The following is a 25,962-nucleotide window of genomic DNA, read 5'->3' on the forward strand; positions in this document are numbered from 1 at the left end:
GATGGAGACTGAAGCTGCAATCGCGAAGGTCTACTCAATATAGATGTTGCTCGTTCCACCGCTAGATCTAGTTGATCGGGTGAAAGAGAAACTAAAAAGAACTACTACTACTTCTCAGTGTCTCTTTCACCCGATCAATTAGATTTAGTGGTGGGGAAAGAAAATTCTATAAGCAGACCTTCACGATGCAGCTTCAGTCTCCATCGCACCCGGAGCGCAGTGCTTTTACAAATTCAAAGAAATTCAATGAAATCTCTCTACACAAGAATCCATCCCCCTTTATAAGTCCTCTCTCTCTCTCTTTCTCTCTCTCTCTCTCTCTGTCTAATTGTCCATGTTTTCTTCTCCATTCATTCAATATTAAGATTAAACGTTCGTGTGTTTAATGCAGGGATGGATGATGATAAGCTTCTTTCTTCTTTGTCACCGCAACAGAGATAGTGGTACGTGGAGCGTCATCGCTCAGGAGCACCATCACGCGTTCCTACCCCTTTAGCGTTGTTGTGCAGCTCCGCTTCCATGATAAGAAAAAGAGCAAAGAAATCCAAGCTAAGCTTCTTTGAAGCCTACATGATTATTGAGCAGTGATTAGGGCTTGTTGATAGGCCAAGTTTAATGATTAATGTATGCCAGATGCGGCTTAAAAGAGCCAATTGATGCCTTAATCATGCCAAAAATAATTATGCTTGAAGTGAACACAGATGGGATATTATGATCTAAAACTGTAGTGCTTGATGTGCTCTACCGGCCTGTCTTTACGGCTCGTCGATTGGAGCCACGGTGAAGAAGTTATGGCAGTTTAAAGTTTAAGTTGATTGCAGATCTGTACTGGATTGGGCAACTGCAGCTGAGGTGAAAGAAATGAAACGAATGCACAGACCTGAAGTGCTCACTTTGTGGAGCACGTCGGTCTTTTCAGATCAGTGATCGGAGTTCCGGTCGCCAAGATATTGGCCGTTTAAGATTCATCGGGGGCCGGTTCCATAACGGTCTGGTCGGCTCGGTTGGTGTCTCAGCTGGGAGTTTTGTCTTACGTCCAGGTTTTGGAATGCCATTATTACTGCACATATGCAGCATGGGGATGACAGAGATGCCATACAACTTTATGAGATTATGCATAATGAAGGTTTATACCAAACAAAATTACTTTTACAAGCATTCTTTCAGCTTGCGCAAATGTCGGAGCTGTAACAAAAGGTGCTCAGTTGCATGCTCAATTCATAGGTACAGGTTCAAAGCTAAATGTGATTATGGTCACCTTGCTCGTGAATATGTACCGTAAGTGTGGTCGAGTATTAGCTGCAAGGCTTTTGTTTGATAGCATTGTTAAAGAGGATGCTATCATTTGGACTGCAATGGTATCCGGATACTCTTAGAATGGACATGGTAATGAGGCCCCTGACATTTTTGAGCAAATGGGAAGAGATAATGTGAAGCCGCCCAAGACCTTTAAACAAGGCCGCCCAATGCCACAACCTTGGCCGCCCAAAAGAAGAATTAAGGGCTTAGTGTGTGGATGGGGAAAGGAAAAAAAAAAACAAGGAAGAAGCGAAGCATGGCGTGCAGGCAGCGTAGAATGGACTGCGCAGGGAAAGAGCAGCTTGCAGCGACCCGCAGGGGATCTGGGATGAGCGCGCAACTGCAGCGAAAGTTGCTTAGCATCTCCGCGCGCAAAAGTTTGACACTAGTCCCGTCCGGTTTCGTGATGGTCAACGGTCGGGCTGCCACATCACCTGGAGATGTTTTTATGCCCCTAGCAACAACGGCGCCATCGTTTCTTAGGGAGGGCTAATAATAGAAGAAAAGGAGAGAAGAGTTTCATGGGAAGAAAACAAAGGCAAGTAAAGAAGAGCCAACAAGGGCAAGAAGGGGGATGTTCTTAGGTTGGCAAGCAGGAGATGAAGAGAAAAGCCGGATGGCAAGAGCGGGTCTCTCTCTCTCTCGTAAGCAAGAAAGGCTCGATCTCTCTCTCTCTCTCTCTCTCTCTCTCTCTCTCTCTCTCTCTCTCTCTCTCTCTCTCTCTCTCTCTCTCTCTCTCTCTCTCTCTCTCTCTCTCTCTCTCTCTCTCTCTCTCTCTCTCTCTCTCTCTCTCTCTCTCTCTCGTCCTCGTACAAGCAAGACGCTCTTTCTCTCATGCTTGAGAGAGCAAAGAGCCCAAGAAAGCAAAGCACCTGGGAGGAAGTCAAGATCACCAAGCTATCTTTCTCTCATCCTCGGCAAGGAGCAAAATCAATCTCTCTCTCGTTCTCGAGCTAAGGACGAGGCCGAAGGAGCTTGGACGAGGAAGCTTGTCGAAGCAAGCAAAGCAAAGATGAAAGAGTGCGAACTTTGGTCGAAGGAGCAAGAAGCCCGGAGGAACTTAAGCAAGAGAGCTTGAGCAAAAAGCTTGTTAACAAGCCGAGGCAAGAAGACATTCCAGGCGAGGCTAGAGCAAGCCAAAGAGGAGGCGGATCTCGGTAAGGCGAGTAAAGCTTGGCAAGAACAGATAAGAAGATTTCGGCAAGGAAAAGATAAGGCGAGTGAAATTTACTGGATATGTACGTCCTAATCAGCTTCAATTGGCTCTAATGGCAGGCATAAGTGAGAAATTTACAGTCGTAGTCTAATTTGAGAGCATTAAACTCTCCCAACACCATCAGTGCCGTTAACAGCAAACATTTGTAATCAAATTTCACTTTGGCTAATCATTAGCAGCTTAAAACATTCCGGTTGTCAAATTTTTTGCAGTTAAGGTGTTTTCAGAGTCTTTTGCTTTGTGTTTGGCATCTAGTCTCTTGCACCTCCCACAGCCAGAGGCCCGGCGCCTGCCCGGCTCACGTTTCGAACACATATCCCCCGACATTTGGTGAACCCGACGCAAAACGAGCCTGGGTGGGAGGTAAAGATGGAGATGCCAAAACAGTTAAAGCAGTTTATTGAAGATTTCAATGCCAATGGATTTGATAAAAATCTACCAGTTGCAGATTTGCGAAAAATGATGGAATTAGTTCAGGGATGTCTGCAGGAAGCAAAATCCATGCAGATAAAAAAGAAGATTGATGATGCTATAGAGCTAGCACTTGATGCTGTTCGGGAGCAGTATTATGATTTTCAGGGATATGATCCAGAAGGTTTTATTGCATGTTACAAAGCTGAGATGAAGAGCCGAAATGTTCCAGAAGATCGGATGATTGCAACTTTTGAGAAGGTTGTAAACTCAGATTTTAAAAAGCAGGTTCAAGAACTGGCAAAAGCATATCCCACATGATGGGAGTATTTTGCAGAGGAATTTATTTACAAAAGCTCAAAGATTCTAGATCGGGACATAAAGGAGATTACAGAACAAAATAAGGTTGTCTTCAGTAAAGGTGAAGGGGATCATATGCAGATGCCCAACTATGATGAATTCTGGGAGCATATTTCTGCAAGAAGTAAAGCCAAAGAAAATGTTGAGCTGGAAGTAGCAGATTCAGTTTCAGAGGAGCTTAATTTGAGCAATGAAGAAAAGGTACACGATGAAGTTGATGCTTGCATGGACATTGTCAGGCGTTTTTTGGAGCAAGGAATTGTGCATATGTACATACACATGCATGGTGCATCAAATAAAGGATTGCCCATTTTCCAGAGCCAGGTGGTTATGTGGGGCCTACATGTGTACAGGTAGGACAGGGTGTACATAATGCATCGATTTTCAATATTACCAGTACCAGTGTGTTTTTTCTACAATAAGGAGGATTTGGTAGCGTGTAAAAATTCTCGAGGAATCTATCCGCGGGCCGACGACATGAGGTAAGTAGGTGCGTCAGATGGCATCTAGTGGCGTTAGGAGGCCGAACGGGGTCAATACTTGCACGTGGATGAGTACGAACACAACGTGGATGTTTTCTTGTGATAATTATGCAGAAAGTTCATCATGAGTACCATAATTTGGGGCCACTTCACGTGGTGGCGGGATGCATTATTGAAAAAAGCTGAGTGCCAGGTGTGCAGATGATGCAAAAAGGTGACAACTATGCACTGCGAGGTCAGTTTTTGGCATGTTCGAGGTTCGTTTGAGGTCATCTAAAAGGCCAAGGGTGCCCAAGTGATAAAGCTAAGTGTGGGAACTAAAAAAACTGAGAGAAGACTAGAAAAAACGTGGAGAAGAGAGAAGGAATAGCCGCAACTGTGTTTTTGGGGTTTTTGGAGCCTGTTTTGGCCGTAAACTGCTCATCTGAGGTCAGATTTGAGCACTTTGACATTGTAGACTGGGGTTTTGCGTCGTTCTGGACATGATGGCGCTGTCCATTTTGCCAAATTCCTCCCTTTTTTCTGTTGTTTTGGTTGTGTAAGTTTCTCCTATGAGCGAATCTTCTGCTCCAGTTTGTGATTGTATCTGGCTTATTTTACCCATATTGTGTGAGCTATTTGCCCCATTGGTGTTGGCCCAAGCTCATTTGTATCTAAACATTAGAAATTCTCCCCTTTTGAGTTGAGTTTTTTGGGTGTGTGTGTGTGTGTATCTCTCTGTGTGGAGTGGGTAAACGGATCGTCTCTCTCCTCTCACTCCATAGGTGTGTTCCCTGTCTCGGCCAGGTGTGTTGTGTAAGCCGAGTGGTGCCCCCTAGTGTGTGTGTGTGTATCGTTCCAAGAGTGTGTGTCGGGCCATTATAGAGGTGCTGTGTGTGTTTTCCTCCCGCTAACATATTTTGGTGCCCCCACGGAGGATCTTCTTCGAGTACCTTCTGCTTCGAGCTTCAAGCTTCAAGATTGAGGATTACAGGTTGCAGGTTGGAAATTACAGGTTACAGGGCATTAGGGAAAATTTGGACTCACAAAGGGGCCCTTTAAGGAGTTTGACTTTACCTCTCTCTACCAAAACGGGCGCATGGATAAATTTTTGCAAACAAACTCCAAAGTTGGCGGTGGTTTGACAGTTAGAATGTCCTCTTCAAGCTCTATCTACTGATATATAGTACGCCATGAGATTCCTCATATTTTAGAAGATTCTTTTTTTGATTCACTTAGATTCCGACAGAATTGTCACATCATAGGTGAATCAAAAAAAGAATCTTCTAAAATATGAGGAATCTCATGGCGTGCTATATATCAGTAGATAGAGCTTGAAGAGGACATTCTAACTGTCAAACCTCCGCCAACTTTGGAGTTTGTTTGTAAAAATTTATCCATGCGCCCGTTTTGGTAGAGAGAGGTAAAGTCAAACTCCTTAAAGGGCCCCTTTGTGAGTCCAAATTTTTCCTAATGGACAAGTACAGGTACAGGTGACTCACACAGGTACAGGTAGTGGAGTACAGTGATATACTAGCAGTGATGTCACTTGCAGTTGTTGTGGGTATGCATCACTTGGCGCCTGTTTGAGCGCATTGTCTGTTGGATTGTACGTTACTTGTGGAAACTGCCAATTGTACGCCTTTGTGGAGCCATATTTGGTTTTATTTGGCAATCCTAGCCATTTCTGAGACTTGGTCTAGAAGATAGTCATTTCTGAGACTTGACTATACGCGATTTGCATAAGCCTTCGTGTGAGGGTCGATAGCGTGAGGTTTTATTGAGCTGGGGGATTCTAAAATGTGAAGATCCTTTCGGTGATACAGGTAGCTGGAGCACCCTTTTCGTGACCTCGCCATAGGCTATGTACTAGTGAGTCCTATTTGATGCTCGGGTTCTATTGTTGACAGTTTATGCATACATATACAGTCTATATTTTGGGTTCACATTGCTCTACTTCTGGGGAAACTCTGCCAAAATTTCTCCAAGTTATGATGGCTAGTATTTTGGTCTTTTAAGGCATTTATGCTGTTATGCTGCTGAAATTCTGGAAAAATCAGAGGATAAGTCAGATGTGCTTTCTTGGGAGCTGCATGGTTGGCTTTAATGGATGATCAAAACGGACCTCAATTCACTCCTTTTCATTTAACTCAAAGAATCCAGATAAATGTTCATGTGTCCAGGAAGATCTTTTTCCAGCAACTCATAGTCTTCATGTTCGGGCCAAGAAGATTAAGGGAGATACTGGAATGTCCTTTGCCTGTTGTAATTCCGATGATTAACTATGAAAACTCATTTGATGTGCATGTGTTTGTCCTTATCTAAAGCTGAGCTCCATTGAAGTTTTTGGGAATTGGGTAGTCAAAAGTCTTGGGTTCTTGCACCTGTGTTCGAAGGGGTTCTCAAAGCATTGTAACTTGGGTAGCCATGGCTTTCTCTTATCCGGAATTTCATGGAAGAAGTGGTGAAGATGCGGAAGACTTTCTGGAGCAAGTCGAGGTGGCATGCATAAGCAACAATATGTGTGATGAGGACAAGATTTTGACGCTATTTGGATTTCTTTTGAAAGATGAGGCCCGTGTTTGGTTCATGGATTTGGAAGCTAAAGAAGTAGTGGCTTCTTCTTATGGTTTGAGTCTTGACAAGTTTATAGAAGCTTTTTTAGAGCGTTTCCAGGTTTTTGAAGATGCAAATGCAATATGGAATGAGCTCAATGCTCTTAAGCAAGGTTCTTGTCAAGGTGTTGATGCCTATGTACAAGGTTTTACAGATTTATGGACTCGTTGGTGTGTTGCTCTTAAGGATGAGACCCCCCCTTGTTCATTGAAGAAAAGTTCTTTTGTTGATGGTTTGTCACCTTGGTTACGGTTCGAGGTTGAGTTGAAGACGCCCGAGTCTTTTGAAGATGCGGTATGCATTGCAAAGCACAAGGAATGGAAGTTTAAGCGTCTTGAGGAACATGGTATCAGTACAGGTATGCATGTGCAAGATGGATTTGACATGGAAGATGAAGTTAAGCCTAAGCAGGTGAAAAGTAGCCTATCCTATGATGTTTCTCATTTCTTCCCAAGGTCTATTGTGAAGCGTAAAGAGGTCTTGCAGGTTGACAGGTTTATGGAAGAGCCTAAAGAGGTGAGTAATGCTTTGGATACAGGATTGAAAAGTATTGAAGAGGATGCATTGGCTACTTGTGTACCTTGTGATTCTGGGTGTGAGTGTGAGGTCGAGGTTATTGATGATGAGCACGTATCTTTGGATACTAGTTCCTTGGAAATTAGGGAAGAGGGCAAGGCTGAGACCCATTTTGTGGATTTGTTGGATGTGGAGCCTGTTTTGAAGCCATATTTTGATGTATGTGCAGTGATTGAACCGATTTGTGAGCATGATTGTGGTTTAGAGTAGGGATCTGTATTCTTAGAGACTGATGAACCCATGCTAGAAGCTATGGATAGTGGTGCTAGCCATGATTATGATGTGGATAAAGTTATGTGTGATGATGAGTATGCTTATGATGATGAGAAGGGGTTTGGCATATATGAGTCCAATCTCAGCTATGTGGATGCCTATGCTAGGGATATGTGTGCTGCGGGGATACTTTTGTTCTTTGGATATCAACAACTTTACCTTCACACAATGCTTTTAGCTACTTGGGTGCATGATTTGCAGGTTGTTGTTATGGCTGGTGAAGCCAAGATGCCAGGTGATGAGTCACTTGAGTTGTCTCTATCGCCGTTGGGTTGAATGTGGCATGCAATATTTATGCTTTTGGAACTCCAGACAGGGCGGATGTGTTAGTTGAATATGCCTATGGTGCATTTTGGTTGATTGTTGACAAATGTAGGTGTGGTGTTATGATGCTTCTTGTGAATCAGGCAATATGCCTTTGGCCTTTTGATCCAGGTGGAATGAGCATCTACTAGTGCTGCTGCTGAGCATGAATGCTCTAGCAGACTAGGGGGTGGGCAAATTATGTCAGGAGTTTTTTGGAGCAAGGGATTTCGCATATGTACATACACATGCATGGTGCATCAAATAAAGGATTGCCCATTTTCCAGAGCCAGGTGGTTATGTGGGGCCCACATGTGTACAGGTAGGACAGGGTGTACATAATGCATCGATTTTCAATATTACCAGTACCAGTGTGTTTTTTCTACAATAAGGAGGAGTTGGTAGCGCGTAAAAATTCTCGAGGAATCTATCCGCGGGCCGACGACATGAGTTAAGTAGGTGCGTCAGATGGCATCTAGTGGCGTTAGGAGGCCGAACGGGGTCAATACTTGCACGTGGATGAGTACGAACACAACGTGGATGTTTTCTTGTGATAATTATGCAGAAAGGTCATCATGAGTACCATAATTTGGGGCCACTTCACGTGGTGGCGGGATGCATTATTGAAAAAAGCTGAGTGCTAGGTGTGCAGATGATGCAAAAAGGTGACAACTATGCACTGCGAGGTCAGTTTTTGGCATGTTCGAGGTTCGTTTGAGGTCATCTAAAAGGCCAAGGGTGCCCAAGTGATAAAGCTAAGTGTGGGAACTAAAAAAACTGAGAGAAGACTAGAAAAAACGTGGAGAAGAGAGAAGGAATAGCCGCAACTGTGTTTTTGGGGTTTTTGGAGCCTGTTTTGGCCGTAAACTGCTCATCTGAGGTCAGATTTGAGCACTTTGACATTGTAGACTGGGGTTTTGCGCCGTTCTGGACATGATGGCGCTGTCCATTTTGCCAAATTCCTCCCTTTTTTCTGTTGTTTTGGTTGTGTAAGTTTCTCCTATGAGCAAATCTTCTGCTCCAGTTTGTGATTGTATCTGGCTTATTTTACCCATATTGTGTGAGCTATTTGCCCCATTGGTGTTGGCCCAAGCTCATTTGTATCTAAACATTAGAAATTCTCCCCTTTTGAGTTGAGTTTTTTGGGTGTGTGTGTGTGTGTATCTCTCTGTGTGGAGTGGGTAAACGGATCGTCTCTCTCCTCTCACTCCATAGGTGTGTTCCCTGTCTCGGCCAGGTGTGTTGTGTAAGCCGAGTGGTGCCCCCTAGTGTGTGTGTGTGTATCGTTCCAAGAGTGTGTGTCGGGCCATTATAGAGGTGCTGTGTGTGTTTTCCTCCCGCTAACATATTTTGGTGCCCCCACGGAGGATCTTCTTCGAGTACCTTCTGCTTCGAGCTTCAAGCTTCAAGATTGAGGATTACAGGTTGCAGGTTGGAAATTACAGGTTACAGGGCATTAGGGAAAATTTGGACTCACAAAGGGGCCCTTTAAGGAGTTTGACTTTACCTCTCTCTACCAAAACGGGCGCATGGATAAATTTTTGCAAACAAACTCCAAAGTTGGCGGTGGTTTGACAGTTAGAATGTCCTCTTCAAGCTCTATCTACTGATATATAGTACGCCATGAGATTCCTCATATTTTAGAAGATTCTTTTTTTGATTCACTTAGATTCCGACAGAATTGTCACATCATAGGTGAATCAAAAAAAGAATCTTCTAAAATATGAGGAATCTCATGGCGTGCTATATATCAGTAGATAGAGCTTGAAGAGGACATTCTAACTGTCAAACCTCCGCCAACTTTGGAGTTTGTTTGTAAAAATTTATCCATGCGCCCGTTTTGGTAGAGAGAGGTAAAGTCAAACTCCTTAAAGGGCCCCTTTGTGAGTCCAAATTTTTCCTAATGGACAAGTACAGGTACAGGTGACTCACACAGGTACAGGTAGTGGAGTACAGTGATATACTAGCAGTGATGTCACTTGCAGTTGTTGTGGGTATGCATCACTTGGCGCCTGTTTGAGCGCATTGTCTGTTGGATTGTACGTTACTTGTGGAAACTGCCAATTGTACGCCTTTGTGGAGCCATATTTGGTTTTATTTGGCAATCCTAGCCATTTCTGAGACTTGGTCTAGAAGATAGTCATTTCTGAGACTTGACTATACGCGATTTGCATAAGCCTTCGTGTGAGGGTTGATAGCGTGAGGTTTTATTGAGCTGGGGGATTCTAAAATGTGAAGATCCTTTCGGTGATACAGGTAGCTGGAGCACCCTTTTCGTGACCTCGCCATAGGCTATGTACTAGTGAGTCCTATTTGATGCTCGGGTTCTATTGTTGACAGTTTATGCATACATATACAGTCTATATTTTGGGTTCACATTGCTCTACTTCTGGGGAAACTCTGCCAAAATTTCTCCAAGTTATGATGGCTAGTATTTTGGTCTTTTAAGGCATTTATGCTGTTATGCTGCTGAAATTCTGGAAAAATCAGAGGATAAGTCAGATGTGCTTTCTTGGGAGCTGCATGGTTGGCTTTAATGGATGATCAAAACGGACCTCAATTCACTCCTTTTCATTTAACTCAAAGAATCCAGATAAATGTTCATGTGTCCAGGAAGATCTTTTTCCAGCAACTCATAGTCTTCATGTTCGGGCCAAGAAGATTAAGGGAGATACTGGAATGTCCTTTGCCTGTTGTAATTCCGATGATTAACTATGAAAACTCATTTGATGTGCATGTGTTTGTCCTTATCTAAAGCTGAGCTCCATTGAAGTTTTTGGGGATTGGGTAGTCAAAAGTCTTGGGTTCTTGCACCTGTGTTCGAAGGGGTTCTCAAAGCATTGTAACTTGGGTAGCCATGGCTTTCTCTTATCCGGAATTTCATGGAAGAAGTGGTGAAGATGCAGAAGACTTTCTGGAGCAAGTCGAGGTGGCATGCATAAGCAACAATATGTGTGATGAGGACAAGATTTTGACGCTATTTGGATTTCTTTTGAAAGATGAGGCCCGTGTTTGGTTCATGGATTTGGAAGCTAAAGAAGTAGTGGCTTCTTCTTATGGTTTGAGTCTTGACAAGTTTATAGAAGCTTTTTTAGAGCGTTTCCAGGTTTTTGAAGATGCAAATGCAGTATGGAATGAGCTCAATGCTCTTAAGCAAGGTTCTTGTCAAGGTGTTGATGCCTATGTACAAGGTTTTACAGATTTATGGACTCGTTGGTGTGTTGCTCTTAAGGATGAGACCCCCCCTTGTTCATTGAAGAAAAGTTCTTTTGTTGATGGTTTGTCACCTTGGTTACGGTTCGAGGTTGAGTTGAAGACGCCCGAGTCTTTTGAAGATGCGGTATGCATTGCAAAGCACAAGGAATGGAAGTTTAAGCGTCTTGAGGAACATGGTATCAGTACAGGTATGCATGTGCAAGATGGATTTGACATGGAAGATGAAGTTAAGCCTAAGCAGGTGAAAAGTAGCCTATCCTATGATGTTTCTCGTTTCTTCCCAAGGTCTATTGTGAAGCGTAAAGAGGTCTTACAGGTTGACAGGTTTATGGAAGAGCCTAAAGAGGTGAGTAATGCTTTGGATACAGGATTGAAAAGTATTGAAGAGGATGCATTGGCTACTTGTGTACCTTGTGATTCTGGGTGTGAGTGTGAGGTCGAGGTTATTGATGATGAGCACGTATCTTTGGATACTAGTTCCTTGGAAATTAGGGAAGAGGGCAAGGCTGAGAGCCATTTTGTGGATTTGTTGGATGTGGAGCCTGTTTTGAAGCCATATTTTGATGTATGTGCAGTGATTGAACCGATTTGTGAGCATGATTGTGGTTTAGAGTAGGGATCTGTATTCTTAGAGACTGATGAACCCATGCTAGAAGCTATGGATAGTGGTGCTAGCCATGATTATGATGTGGATAAAGTTATGTGTGATGATGAGTATGCTTATGATGATGAGAAGGGGTTTGGCATATATGAGTCCAATCTCAGCTATGTGGATGCCTATGCTAGGGATATGTGTGCTGCGGGGATACTTTTGTTCTTTGGATATCAACAACTTTACCTTCACACAATGCTTTTAGCTACTTGGGTGCATGATTTGCAGGTTGTTGTTATGGCTGGTGAAGCCAAGATGCCAGGTGATGAGTCACTTGAGTTGTCTCTATCGCCGTTGGGTTGAATGTGGCATGCAATATTTATGCTTTTGGAACTCCAGACAGGGCGGATGTGTTCGTTGAATATGCCTATGGTGCATTTTGGTTGATTGTTGACAAATGTAGGTGTGGTGTTATGATGCTTCTTGTGAATCAGGCAATATGCCTTTGGCCTTTTGATCCAGGTGGAATGAGCATCTACTAGTGCTGCTGCTGAGCATGAATGCTCTAGCAGACTAGGGGGTGGGCAAATTATGTCAGGAGTTTTTTGGAGCAAGGGATTTCGCATATGTACATACACATGCATGGTGCATCAAATAAAGGATTGCCCATTTTCCAGAGCCAGGTGGTTATGTGGGGCCCACATGTGTACAGGTAGGACAGGGTGTACATAATGCATCGATTTTCAATATTACCAGTACCAGTGTGTTTTTTCTACAATAAGGAGAAGTTGGTAGCGCGTAAAACATCTCGAGGAAGCTATCCGCGGGCCGACGACATGAGGTAAGCAAGTGCGTGAGATGGCATCTAGTGGCGTCAGGAGGCCGAACGGGGTCAATACTTGCACGTGGATGAGTACGGACACAACGTGGATGTTTTCTTGTGATAATTATGCAGAAAGGTCATCATGAGGACCATACTTTGGGGCCACTTCACGTGGTGGCGGGATGCATTATTTAAAAAAGCTGAGTGCCAGGTGTGCGGATGATGCAAAAAGGTGACAACTATGCACTACGAGGTCAGTTTTTGGCATGTTCGGGGTTCGTTTGAGGTCATCTAAAAGGCCAAGGGTGCCCAAGTGATAATGCTAAGTGTGGGAACTAAAAAAACTGAGAGAAGACCAGAAAAAACATGGAGAAGAGAGGAGGAATAGCCGCAACTATGTTTTTGGGGTTTTTGGAGCCTGTTTTGGCCGTAAACTGCTCATCCGAGGTTGGATTTGAGCACTTTGACATTGTAGACTGGGGTTTTGGGCCGTTCTGGGCGTGATGGCGCTGTCCATTTTGCCAAATTCCTCCCTTTTTTCTGCTGTTTTGGCTGTGTAAGTTTCTCCTATGAGCGAATCTTCTGCTCCAGTTTGTGATTGTATCTGGCTTATTTTACCCATATTGTGTGAGCTATTTGCCCCATTGGTGTTGGCCCAAGATCATTTGTATCTAAACATTAGAAATTCTCCCCTTTTGAGCTGAGTTTTTTGGGTGTTTGTGTGTGTGTGTGTGTGTGTGTGTGTGTGTGTGTGTGTGTGTGTGTATCTCTCTGTGTGGAGTGGGTAAACGGATCGTCTCTCTCCTCTCACTCCATAGGTGTGTTCCCTGTCTCGGACAGGTGTGTTATGTAAGCCGAGTGGTGCCCCCTAGTGTGTGTGTGTATCGTTCCAAGAGTGTGTGTCGGGTCATTATAGAGGCACTGTGTGTGTTTTCCTCCCGCTTACAACGCTACCTCTAATAATGGTTCCAGTGAAGACATAGATTGTACATCAAGTGGTTCACAAGCTATTGACCTTGACATGGGTTATTATGAAGGAGCTCATCAAGCAGATGAGCCTCTACAAGATATTTCTAAATCTATCAGTACTATAAGCAAGCAAGACAACATGTTTGCTACAGATGATTGCATAAACAAAGCTATTATATACACAGTAGTAGTTGATGAAGTGACCAAGATTGTTGACCCAACACAGAATGAGCCTGAGGATGTCAATGAACCTATGATTGCTACTAACAATATGCTTGCAGATGATGCTATCACGGAAGAGGATGCTATAATCGATGAATTTCTATCTAGATCTGAAGGAGATGTTTATGAGAGTATAGAAGAACTTTCTGATGCATATACCTCTTCAGAGGGGGTGCCAGATGAGTCTTTACAGCTCTATAATGTATTGCTAAGTAACATGGATGCAGATGAGGAAGTAGATGATGATATGGATGAGTATGAAGATTGCTCGGATCATGCTGATTGTGAACAGGTTATCGACAGGGATTTTACATTTTACATCTGTGATTTTCCTGAGGATGTTATGGATGAAGATCTACAAGATAAAGCTGTTTTTTATGATCAAGCTGAAGTCCCAACAGGTGAAAATTCATCTGATGATACAGGTCGAGAGACTCCCAAGGTTTTTCGTGATGGCTATGAAGTTAGAGGGGGTGATAATGCTAAATCATCCTTGATACTGCAAAAGGTGCACAGGGTTTTTCATTTGCTTGGACAATGTGCCAGATGTGGCTGGATTTGGATGCTATGCCTATTGATGCTTATGTCTGTGATGTCTTGGACGCTAGTAAAAGGGAGTCAGATATCTTTAATGCTTTCTGGTAACAAGCTTAAGTTTCCAAAAGTTGACGGGATGTGGGTGCTGCACTATGCTTCAGGTGAAGCTCTAGTATATTGCGGAGCCCATCAATGCTATGTGATCTCGATGGTGTTTGATCCAGGAGATTCTAAGGATATTCATAAGCAAATTCAATATGGATGGATGCTGTTAAGTATGCATAGTAATTGCGTGCTATTTGAACCAAGGACAACATATTTGCACCGGAAATGCTTGATGATGATTGATACAGGAAATGTATGCTCATGTGGATATTATGAATCTCCAATGTGTGGGCAATTCCTTATTATCCCATTTGATCCGGGGGGTTACTAAAGTGCAAGTTGCAGATACGGAGGATACCAGATGCCTGATGTAGCAGGCTGCATGATGGAAGGTTTTGTTTTCTAGGTTATGTTAAGTCAGAAGAGTGTTTGGTTATACATTCAATAAGATAACATGGCTGGCTTCCAGCTAACTTCTTTGGACAATTAATGAAGTATCTTCACATCTTTTGAGTTGGTTCTACTAACAGAACTTGAAGTAAAGGACTTGACGGCCATTCCGTGTGCAGACAGAGTAAGGCATACTTAAGCTTGATAGGGTTCCTTAAGAGAGAACTTAATGGTCAAGCCGTGTGCATCATTAACTGGAGCACTTGAGTCTGGTGGGGTTCACTAAACAGGTTATCCATAATTGAATACTTTGAAGATATGGCAGATACAGTTCAGAGATTTTTGATGGAAAGCTACCTAATGATTCAACTAAAACATTGATGATATGGTATAAGCCTTATTTCATTTTTCATATGTTTAACAGTTAAGTGAGTCTGATGATGGAAAGAACTTAAGGTACCTTCAACAGATACAGATTAAAGTGCAGTTGGCACAAACTGGAGGCTGTGTAGGTTCAGAGGGGGTGGATGTCATGCAGCTCCGCTTCCATGATAAGAAAAAGAGCAAAGAAATCCAAGCTAAGCTTCTTTGAAGCCTACATGATTATTGAGCAGTGATTAGGGCTTGTTGATAGGCCAAGTTTAATGATTAATGTATGCCAGATGCGGCTTAAAAGAGCCAATTGATGCCTTAATCATGCCAAAAATAATTATGCTTGAAGTGAACACAGATGGGATATTATGATCTAAAACTGTAGTGCTTGATGTGCTCTACCGGCCTGTCTTTACGGCTCGTCGATTGGAGCCACGGTGAAGAAGTTATGGCAGTTTAAAGTTTAAGTTGATTGCAGATCTGTACTGGATTGGGCAACTGCAGCTGAGGTGAAAGAAATGAAACGAATGCACAGACCTGAAGTGCTCACTTTGTGGAGCACGTCGGTCTTTTCAGATCAGTGATCGGAGTTCCGGTCGCCAAGATATTGGCCGTTTAAGATTCATCGGGGGCCGGTTCCATAACGGTCTGGTCGGCTCGGTTGGTGTCTCAGCTGGGAGTTTTGTCTTACGTCCAGGTTTTGGAATGCCATTATTACTGCACATATGCAGCATGGGGATGACAGAGATGCCATACAACTTTATGAGATTATGCATAATGAAGGTTTATACCAAACAAAATTACTTTTACAAGCATTCTTTCAGCTTGCGCAAATGTCGGAGCTGTAACAAAAGGTGCTCAGTTGCATGCTCAATTCATAGGTACAGGTTCAAAGCTAAATGTGATTATGGTCACCTTGCTCGTGAATATGTACCGTAAGTGTGGTCGAGTATTAGCTGCAAGGCTTTTGTTTGATAGCATTGTTAAAGAGGATGCTATCATTTGGACTGCAATGGTATCCGGATACTCTTAGAATGGACATGGTAATGAGGCCCCTGACATTTTTGAGCAAATGGGAAGAGATAATGTGAAGCCGCCCAAGACCTTTAAACAAGGCCGCCCAATGCCACAACCTTGGCCGCCCAAAAGAAGAATTAAGGGCTTAGTGTGTGGATGGGGAAAGGAAAAAAAAAAACAAGGAAGAAGCGAAGCATGGCGTGCAGGCAGCGTAGAATGGACTGCGCAGGGAAAGAGCAGCTTGCAGCGACCCGCAGGGGATCTGGGATGAGCGCGCAACTGCAGCGAAAGTTGCTTAGCATCTCCGCGCGCAAAAGTTTGACACTAGTCCCGTCCGGTTTCGTGATGGTCAACGGTCGGGCTGCCACATCACCTGGAGATGTTTTTATGCCCCTAGCAACAACGGCGCCATCGTTTCTTAGGGAGGGCTAATAATAGAAGAAAAGGAGAGAAGAGTTTCATGGGAAGAAAACAAAGGCAAGTAAAGAAGAGCCAACAAGGGCAAGAAGGGGGATGTTCTTAGGTTGGCAAGCAGGAGACGAAGAGAAAAGCCGGATGGCAAGAGCGGGTCTCTCTCTCTCTCGTAAGCAAGAAAGGCTCGATCTCTCTCTCTCTCTCTCTCTCTCTCTCTCTCTCTCTCTCTCTCTCTCTCTCTCTCTCTCTCTCTCTCTCTCTCTCTCTCTCTCTCTCGTCCTCGTACAAGCAAGACGCTCTTTCTCTCATGCTTGAGAGAGCAAAGAGCCCAAGAAAGCAAAGCACCTGGGAGGAAGTCAAGATCACCAAGCTATCTTTCTCTCATCCTCGGCAAGGAGCAAAATCAATCTCTCTCTCGTTCTCGAGCTAAGGACGAGGCCGAAGGAGCTTGGACGAGGAAGCTTGTCGAAGCAAGCAAAGCAAAGATGAAAGAGTGCGAACTTTGGTCGAAGGAGCAAGAAGCCCGGAGGAACTTAAGCAAGAGAGCTTGAGCAAAAAGCTTGTTAACAAGCCGAGGCAAGAAGACATTCCAGGCGAGGCTAGAGCAAGCCAAAGAGGAGGCGGATCTCGGTAAGGCGAGTAAAGCTTGGCAAGAACAGATAAGAAGATTTCGGCAAGGAAAAGATAAGGCGAGTGAAATTTACTGGATATGTACGTCCTAATCAGCTTCAATTGGCTCTAATGGCAGGCATAAGTGAGAAATTTACAGTCGTAGTCTAATTTGAGAGCATTAAACTCTCCCAACACCATCAGTGCCGTTAACAGCAAACATTTGTAATCAAATTTCACTTTGGCTAATCATTAGCAGCTTAAAACATTCCGGTTGTCAAATTTTTTGCAGTTAAGGTGTTTTCAGAGTCTTTTGCTTTGTGTTTGGCATCTAGTCTCTTGCACCTCCCACAGCCAGAGGCCCGGCGCCTGCCCGGCTCACGTTTCGAACACATATCCCCCGACATTTGGTGAACCCGACGCAAAACGAGCCTGGGCAACTACAGCTGACGTTAAAGAAATGAAACGAATGCACAGACCTGAAGTGCTCACTTTGTGGAGCACGTCGGTCTTTTCAGATCAGTGATCGGAGTTCCGGTCGCCAAGATATTGGCCGTTTAAGATTCATCGGGGGCCGGTTCCATAACGGTCTGGTCGGCTCGGTTGGTGTCTCAGCTGGGAGTTTTGTCTTACGTCCAGGTTTTGGAATGCCATTATTACTGCACATATGCAGCGTGGGGATGACAGAGATGCCATACAGCTTTATGAGATTATGCATAATGAAGGGTTTATACCAAACAAAATTACTTTTACAAGCGTTCTTTCAGCTTGCGCAAATGTCGGAGCTGTAACAAAAGGTGCTCAATTGCATGCTCAATTCATAGGTACAGGTTCAAAGCTAAATGTGATTATGGTCACCTTGCTCGTGAATATGTACCGTAAGTATGGTCGAGTATTAGCTGCAAGGATTTTGTTTGATAGCATTGTTAAAGAGGATGCTATCATTTGGAGTGCAATGGTATCCGGATACTCTCAGAATGGACATGGTAATGAGGCCCCTGAAATTTTTGAGCAAATGGGAAGAGATAATGTGAAGCCGCCCAAGACCTTTAAACAAGGACGCCCAATGCCACAACCTTGGCCGCCCAAAATAATAATTAAGGGCTTAGTGTGTGGATGGGGAAAGAAAAAAGAAAACAAGGAAGAAGTGAAGCATGGCGTGCAGGCAGCGTAGAATGGACTGCTTAGGGAAAGAGCAGCTTGCAGCGATCGCAGGGGATCTGGGACCGCATGGGATCTGGGACGAGCGCGAAACTGCAGCAAAAGTTGCTTAGAATCTCCGCGCGCAAAAGTTTGACACTAGTCCCGTCGGGTTTCGTGATGGTCGACGGTCGGGTTGCCACATCACCTGAAGATGTTTTTTATGCCCCTAGCAACGACGGCACCGTCGTTGCTTAGGGAGGGCTAATAATAGAAGAAAAGGAGAGAAGAGTTGCATGGGAAGAAAACGAAGGCAAGTAAGGAAGAGCCAACGAGGGCAAGAAGGGGGATGTGCTTAGGTTGGCAAGCAGGAGACAAAGAGAAAAGCCGGATGGCAAGAGTGGGTCTCTCTCTCTCTCTCTCTCTCTCTCTCTCTCTCTCTCTCTCTCTCTCTCTCTCTCTCTCTCTCTCTCTCTCTCTCTCTCTCTCTCTCTCTCGTCCTCGTACAAGCAAGACGCTCTTTCTCTCATGCTTGAGAGAGCAAAGAGCCCAAGAAAGCAAAGCACCTAGGAGGAAGTCAAGATCACCAAGCTATCTTTCTCTCATCCTCTGTAAGGAGAAAAATAAATCTCTCTCTCGTTCTTGAGCTAAGGACGAGGCCGAAGGAGCTTGGACGAGGAAGCTTGTCGAAGCAAGCAAAGCAAAGATGAAAGAGCGCGAACTTTGGTCGAAGGAGCAAGAAGCCCGGAGGAACTTAAGCAAGAGAGCTTGAGCAAAAATCTTGTTAAGGCTTAAGCAAGCTGAGGCAAGAAGACATTCCAGGCGAGGCTAGAGCAAGCCAAAGAGGAGGCGGATCTCGGTAAGGCGAGTAAAGCTTGGCAAGAGTAGATAAGAAGATTTTGGCAAGGGAAAGATAAGGCGAGTGAAATTTACCGGATATGTACGTCCTAATCAGCTTCAATTGGCTCTAATGGCAGGCATAAGTGAGAAATTTACAGTCGTAATCTACTTTGAGAGAATTAAACTCTCCCAACACCATCAGTACCGTTAACAGCAAAAATTTGTAATCAAATTTCACTTTGGCTAATCATTAGCAGCTTAAAACACTCCGGTTGTCAAATTTTTAGCAGTTAAGGTGTTTTCAGAGTCTTTTGCTTTATGTTTGGCATCTAGTCTCTTGCACCTCCCACAGCCAGAGGCCTGGCGCCTGCCCGGCTCACGTTTCGAACACATATCCCCCGACAGTGTCTCCCTTTGTTTCGGAGCATTCAGCGCGCTGTGAAGCTTCGGTGTCAACAAGACAATCTTCACACTCGTCTAGCTAGTGGTGGCGACGATGGTTTTTGTGGGGATGCCACCGCGGATTCCTCGACACTGGCTCGTGTTCGACGAGGCTCTTTACCCTCCCCTTCTTTGTCCGCCCCACACCAGCCACAAGTGCTGGAAAGTAGCACATCACACCCGTTGAAAATATTGGGATGGACTATATTGCATGTACAGATACATCAATATATTTACCCACACAAATTCTATGTGGTGGAGGATGAAAGTACACAACACCCAATGATGTTGGGGCAACCGTGGCAAAAAGAGTACAATGTGCAGATAGATTGGAATGCAAAGGCAGTCAAAATTCAGCATGCACATGAACAACAGGTGATAGCCTTTGCTCAGCAATACCAGAATAATCAGCTGCAAGCAATGCAATCACTAGAAAAAGAGCCAAAGGAAAAAATGCCACCAAAGAACAACATGATACCCGAGACCACCAATCAGGTAAAGGCCAACCATGCTAATTATAGATATACGAAGTCACCGGCCGCAATGAAAAGATCTAGATTACCAAAACAAGGGAAACAAGTATGGATGCGGAAGGATAGAAATGACATGGCAGACAAACAACAATGCAACAAAAGAATTCCAATGAAGCAGATAGCTCAACCAAAAACCAAGGGCATAAAACAGATATGGATCCCAAAGAAAATGCTTAGCCATAACCCAAATGTCACTCGCATTTGGATACCAAAACAAAAGCAAAAGGAACTCCCTTCAGTACAAGCAACAACGGAAGTCAGACAGCTGCACTTAAAAAAGGAAAACCGACTTATGTGGATGCCAATCAACAACAAACCAGTGGCAACCAAGGAAGTACCAAAACATCTACAAAAACCGGCAGAAACAAAATACCAATGGAAAGCAAAGAATTTATGGCCCACGGCCACTCCGGCCAAGCCAATCCTCGACCTAGAAACAACTATGGCTCTATCAACAGTGTCGGCAAAGCAATTTCCTTTTGCAAAAAAGACAATTAAACAGAGAGCAGTAGAGTTACAGCTATTACTTGCAAAGAAAATAGGAAACCTTGACAGCGAGTGCCAATAAGCATCTTGCTTATTCCCTTCTCTTGCACAACATTAATTTTTCTATGCATTGACCGAGTATGCATAAAATAGGGCCGCATTAATGGGCCAAGCATTAGCACAAATTTTTCAACCTATGCACGGCACATGCTCCGAGGCGATACCTTGTCGTCCAGGAGGACTCCGGCTAGGAGGGGGCGAGGCATTCTCAAATGCGGAACCAATAGCAGAAAGAGCAAAAAAGAGCATGATTTTTTACCATTTTGAGGGTTGTTGTTTGATTGCAAAATTTTTTGGAGTAACCCAAGTACATATGCCCTTATACAGCATGTATCTATATTTATATGGGGCCACATGCCAAATCAAGCCCCTAGGTGTGTGTATATAAGTAGAAATAGATATTTTTTGGGCAAAATATTGGTAAAACAGAGAAATCCGGCCATAAAAATTGCATGTGAGTGTATATAATGTTTTGCGGTGATGTTTGTGATTTATTATGATTTTTGGGGATTTTTTGGGTTTGATTTGCTATTTTCCTTTTAATTTTGCTAATTTTCGGCAGAAAAACTTCAAAAATACAAAAAGCAGGTGAAAAACGGTCGTAATGAAAAACAAAAAATATGGGGATGATCAATGACTATAGGACAATACAGTGGGGGTGCAATTATGAGACTGGAGCGGAAAGCGTGTTTTGGCTAGGTTTTGACCGAAATGCCAAATTTCTGGTAAACAGAGCAAATGGAGTCCAAATCAAGAAATTTTTGAGCCTAAACCGCATCTTGCAAGAAGATAGGAGCACATGTCAAATTTCATGAAAAGTGGTTCGGGGACCTCCATTATAAGAAATTTTCACCTCATTTTTAGCTCATTCTCACTATTGACTTTGTGGAGAGAGCTTCTGCCACCTAGAGCGGACCGACCTTCCAGCAGCCTCTACGACGCGCACAACTACCCAACGAGCTTCAGACATGAGAGGTAGGCTCACCACCTTGAGCTTTTCGCGCATGTTTGTCATTATGTCGCGAAAACTAGCGTAGGGGTCACACACAAAGCGGGCGGTAGAGACCTACAAGTAGAGACGATGGCCTAATGGCTAACCCAAAAGCAACAAGACTTCATCGGCAGCTTACCCTAGCCTAGGAGACCAGTCTTGGATGTCCAACGGCAGTAGAAAACCATCGAAAAAAACCCTAATTCCTAAAAACCCGCAAGAGGCCACCAAATGGGAAATCGGCGAAACGGCGACCAAATGCTACCAAATTTCATGAGTAGGAGCATCTCGACATGCTCGACAAGTCTATGTGACCCGCATGACCAAAAAGTGACCCGAAGCGGCACTAAACTTCAGAAACGGCATCAGACACACAAAGCGTCAAATTGCTCTTGCGGCCAAACCGCATGCCCGGCAAACTTCACGAGTGGTTTTCCTAGACCATCAACAACCAAGTCCTATAGTGGTAGACCACCACAAATCATCGAAGGTATGTAAACGCAACCACGGGTGCTTCTAGAGCGACAAATTGCCAAATGAAGCTCCGGTGAAGCTAAAGTCGACAAAAACCATACGGCAAGGATCCCCACGGGATCGGGAATCTATGGAGACTAACATCAAGAAATTTCATCGCCAAAAAGCACTCCAAAAGTCAGAAAACGGCTCGGAGGCTCTGAAGACCACACAGGGAGTTATTCTCTATCCATTTAACTTTTTTGTTGAAATTAGGCTCAAAAGGGACTCAGGGGGACCAAGGGCGGGCACTAGGAGCACCATCCATGAAAAAATCATCAGGAGACATCCTACGCGTAGGATGTCTCAAGGGCACTTCTGGGCACAAACTCCAACATTTTTCATCATACAAATTTTTTGAATGACCTTTACATGTTATCCACCAAGTCTCATCACATTTGGACCAAAATTGACCTCATATGCATGAAAAAATGCAAAGTTAGGGCATAGAGGCAATAATGGGCCATAGACCTACCAAATCTTGTCCAAATCACATGAAACTTGCACAACACATTCACCAACACATCAACAACCAATCTGTGTGGTCAGAAGCAAAAATTGGTGAAGTAGACATCCTACGCGTAGGATGTCTACTTGACTTTTGTGGCCTGCAGAGGATGTTTGTTCATTCCAGATCCAATCACCTCATCATCAAGAGCTCATATATCAATTTTGAAGCCATTCTAATCATTTTTGACCCCCAACACCTTCAAGATACACTTTTGAATCCCAAAAATACCACACAAGCTCTTGCAAGCATCAATCCTTGTCCAAATCCAGATCCAAGAGCATAGCCATGTTCCATAGGCCAAGGACTACCCACAGAACAAATTTCACGACATCTTGATGAAAAAGACATCCTATGCGTAGGATGTCTCTATCATAATTCAGGCCTTCTGTGCAAAGAGTGACATCATGGGAGCCAATACCATGATGCAAAGAGCCCATGTACCAATTTTCAACCCATTTGGGCATCAATTGCTACCTATGATGGACTTTCTACCCAATTTGTGACCTAAAGCCTGAATCAGCCCTAAAATCCACTTTTTGATACCAAATCCAAATCCAAGCATATAGCCATGTTCCATGAGCCATGCACCACCAGCATGTCAAGTATCAACTAATTCTGATGAAAAAGACATCCTACGTGTAGAATGTCTAAATGGAAAATTTTGGCCAAATTTGCACTGTGAGCACATGCACAGCTTCACAAGTTCCTTTTAAGCTTTATTTTCAATTTTCAAGTCATTTGGATAGTTAAAACTCAATTTCGCAACTAATATGGAAAAAACACTAACTTCGGACTACTGAGTGCAACAGGATCGATGGCATCCGCGAAGTCACCGGCAAAGAAGAAAAGAATGACCATCAAGGATTATCTACAAGGCAGGCCAAAAACAGAAATAATCATCACTGAGCAGGTTGTAGCAGATGCACTAGACCTCTCCAACAAGGGGGATAGTGTAACTAAAAGAGGAGACGAGGTCAAGGTGTACAATGAGAAGAAAGGGAATTACACCTTCGAAGATATTGCCAACCCAAGAGTGGCAATCATGAGCCAGTTATACAACCAATACTTCCACATGTGTATGAAGAGGCCACAGAAGTATAGAATGCCGCCAGGTGCAATTTCCACGACATTCACTTGGGCAATGACGAAAGGCATCCCAAAAATAATCAATTATGCGGCGTATATACATAACCTAGTAAAGATGGGTAACAAGAAGCCAACCTATATTGTGCCAGGAGAACTAATCACTAAGGTGATTTACGGGGCACTACACGCAAAAGAAAGGTGGCCTGACCCCCCGTCTCAGAATGACTGGCTGAGGCTAAAAGAAGACAAAGAAGACGAGCCCCAAAGAGCACCAAGGGTGGCTACAAGACTGAAAAGACGGCTAGAGCCGGTTCAAGAGGAGCAGCCGGAGCAAAAGAAAGGAAAGAAGGAATTTGCCCAAGTACCTACAAAAGAAACAAGGTCACAAAAAGCGGCAAGATTAGAGAGGCTGATGGAGAGCTTCAGAACAGAGAGAGCCCTTAAGGGTGATTTAAGTGAACTCTGGAAGCCTTCCCTAGAAGCTATGACGGGATCATCCCGAAGAGTGCAAAGGGACAGATTCGAGGATTATATCAAGAACTTTGATATTCTTGATGCCGCATCAGAGAATATACCGCATGTCCCTTTCACATTGGAGGAAGTGGAGCAAATACGGCAGAAACTGCTAGATGAGCAAGAGAGCCAAGAAAGAGAAAGAAAAACTAAAGCAGACCGAGATTTAAAGGGCAAGCCTACATCTCTACCGGCCAGCCCTAAACCTAGCCCACAGCCCTCACCACCATCCTCACCACCTCCTAGCAGCCCTTCACAAGAAGAGAAAGAGGCTGAAGACAAGCCAGAAGAACGAGAAGAGGCCAAGCAAGAGTAGAGCCAGGAGCCGGAGCCGGAGCCAAAAGAAGAGGCTAAGCCTCGAAGTGAGCAAAAAGAGTTAGAACATTCTTATCACACATTTTTGGACCTGCTAGCTGTAGGATACACGAAGGAAGAAGCCGCCACAGTCGCAAGGCATCAGGCTAGTGGAATTAAAAGAAATTGCCACAGATACAGTGGACCTGCACCCGCCCTCCAATGACTGGGACGTGGTGATGACGAAGCTAACCGGGTTGAGAGCGCAGTCCATGGCTTCAAAAAGAGAGATGGCAGCTCTCAAGGCCACTGAAGTGAAGATTAAGATGGAAGTAGACACTCTACAAGGACAAAGCCAAAGGCAGAAGGAGAGGGAAGTTGAGCTACAGGCCAGCCTAGCAAGGGAACTGCAAAGATGCCAGGCAGTGGAGGAAGAAAATCAAGCAGCAGCAAAAAAGAATACAAGGAGTTGAAGAAGAATGTTAACAGCCTAGAAAATCACTGCTAGATGCCAAGAGGGACAGAGATAACCTGACCCTACAGCTGGCGGAAGAGTCTAAAGAAGTTGAAGCCATGAGAAACGCCAAGGAAAAGGTGGAGATAGATCAAGAAGCCAGCCAGAATGAGGTCCTTGAGCTCAAGGACCAACTCAAAGTAAAAGATCAAACCATCCAGAGGCTACGAGCATCACCTGCCAGAGTCAGAGCTACTAGCTCGACTCACATCACTACGGAGAGTCAACTCTATGAAGAACAGATGCAAGAACTTCAGAAGGAGCTGACTTTAGAGAAAAAGCAGAGATTGATGATGGCAGAAGGATCTATCGTCATGCAAACAAGAATGGAAGAAGATCAAAAAGCCCTGCAAGAGGAAGTAGAAAGTATGAAAAGAAAGCTCGAAGAGGCGGAGAGAATAAACGTCGAATTAAATGACATCCTTGTGAATATGGGCGAAGAAGCAGAAACGGAAAAGCAAAAACTCCTGAGGCAAATTGAGGAGTTAAAGGACATCAAGCAGGAGAGCAAGAGGTCACAGGGCCAGCAGCCAATGAGGGCATTGATTTAGAAAATGTGGCAGATCCGGTGGACACGCCTATGCAAGAGGAAATCCTAGAAGGATCCTCTCAAGAGCCACAGGATCTAACACAGGAAGAGGAAGAAAAGTTGCGTAAAGCAATAGAGGTGGAGATCAGAGAGACATCAAAGTAAGCCTTGGAGTGGGAGCAGAGGGTTTTCAAGTCTATGACCATTCAGAAGATCGACGCCAGCAACCTCAGGCGCGAGTGGCTTCAACCCTCTCTCCCATATCCATTGCTGAAATATGAGGCAGCCACCATCAACAAGCGGATAAGAGAAGAGCCGACCGTACCACTTTACAATGCAGATACCTCACAACCAGAAGGGGTCAAGCTAATTGTTGATTCTCAGCCAAAGTGGAGGAAGGCCTGGCTTACAAAGTACCCACAATACCTAGTCCACTTGGTAGAGGCACCAAAAAACATCAGAGACAACCTCAGCTTTTGTACTCTACCAAGGATCAGGACGTGGAAGGCACAGGATATCTTGCAAAGGAGCCAACCCACTTGGCTGAATTACCCTAAGGTGTGGGGCTTGAAGGCAGGTGAGAGAATAAGTGTCCAATACATGGTGAAAACCCTAACGGTGTCGAGCAATTTGCAGTTTTGCCAGGAAAGCACCGGGCTTATGGCTGTGAGAGTTTGTGAGAGAACTCAACAAAAACTATATGAAGGAGTTAAACCATAGATGCCACGAA

The 25,962-nt window shown here is 44.1% G+C and overlaps 1 protein-coding gene across 1 annotated transcript; it reads left to right on the forward strand.

Moving 5' to 3' along the window:
- The first annotated feature begins 1,068 nt into the window (after positions 1-1,068).
- On the forward strand, positions 1,069-17,955 carry LOC147420883 (pentatricopeptide repeat-containing protein At2g34400-like). Its single transcript, XM_086504592.1, has 8 exons — positions 1,069-1,126; positions 1,168-1,358; positions 13,630-13,762; positions 14,794-14,797; positions 15,439-15,524; positions 15,566-15,756; positions 17,074-17,078; positions 17,421-17,955. The coding sequence occupies exons 1-8, from the start codon at positions 1,069-1,071 to the stop codon at positions 17,953-17,955; spliced, it is 1,203 nt and encodes a 400-aa protein (XP_086360718.1).
- The last annotated feature ends 8,007 nt before the right edge of the window (positions 17,956-25,962 follow it).

This window comes from Adiantum capillus-veneris, chromosome 28 (genome assembly GCF_014529385.1).
Source record: "Adiantum capillus-veneris isolate H3 chromosome 28, ASM1452938v2, whole genome shotgun sequence".
NCBI lineage: Eukaryota > Viridiplantae > Streptophyta > Polypodiopsida > Polypodiales > Pteridaceae > Adiantum > Adiantum capillus-veneris.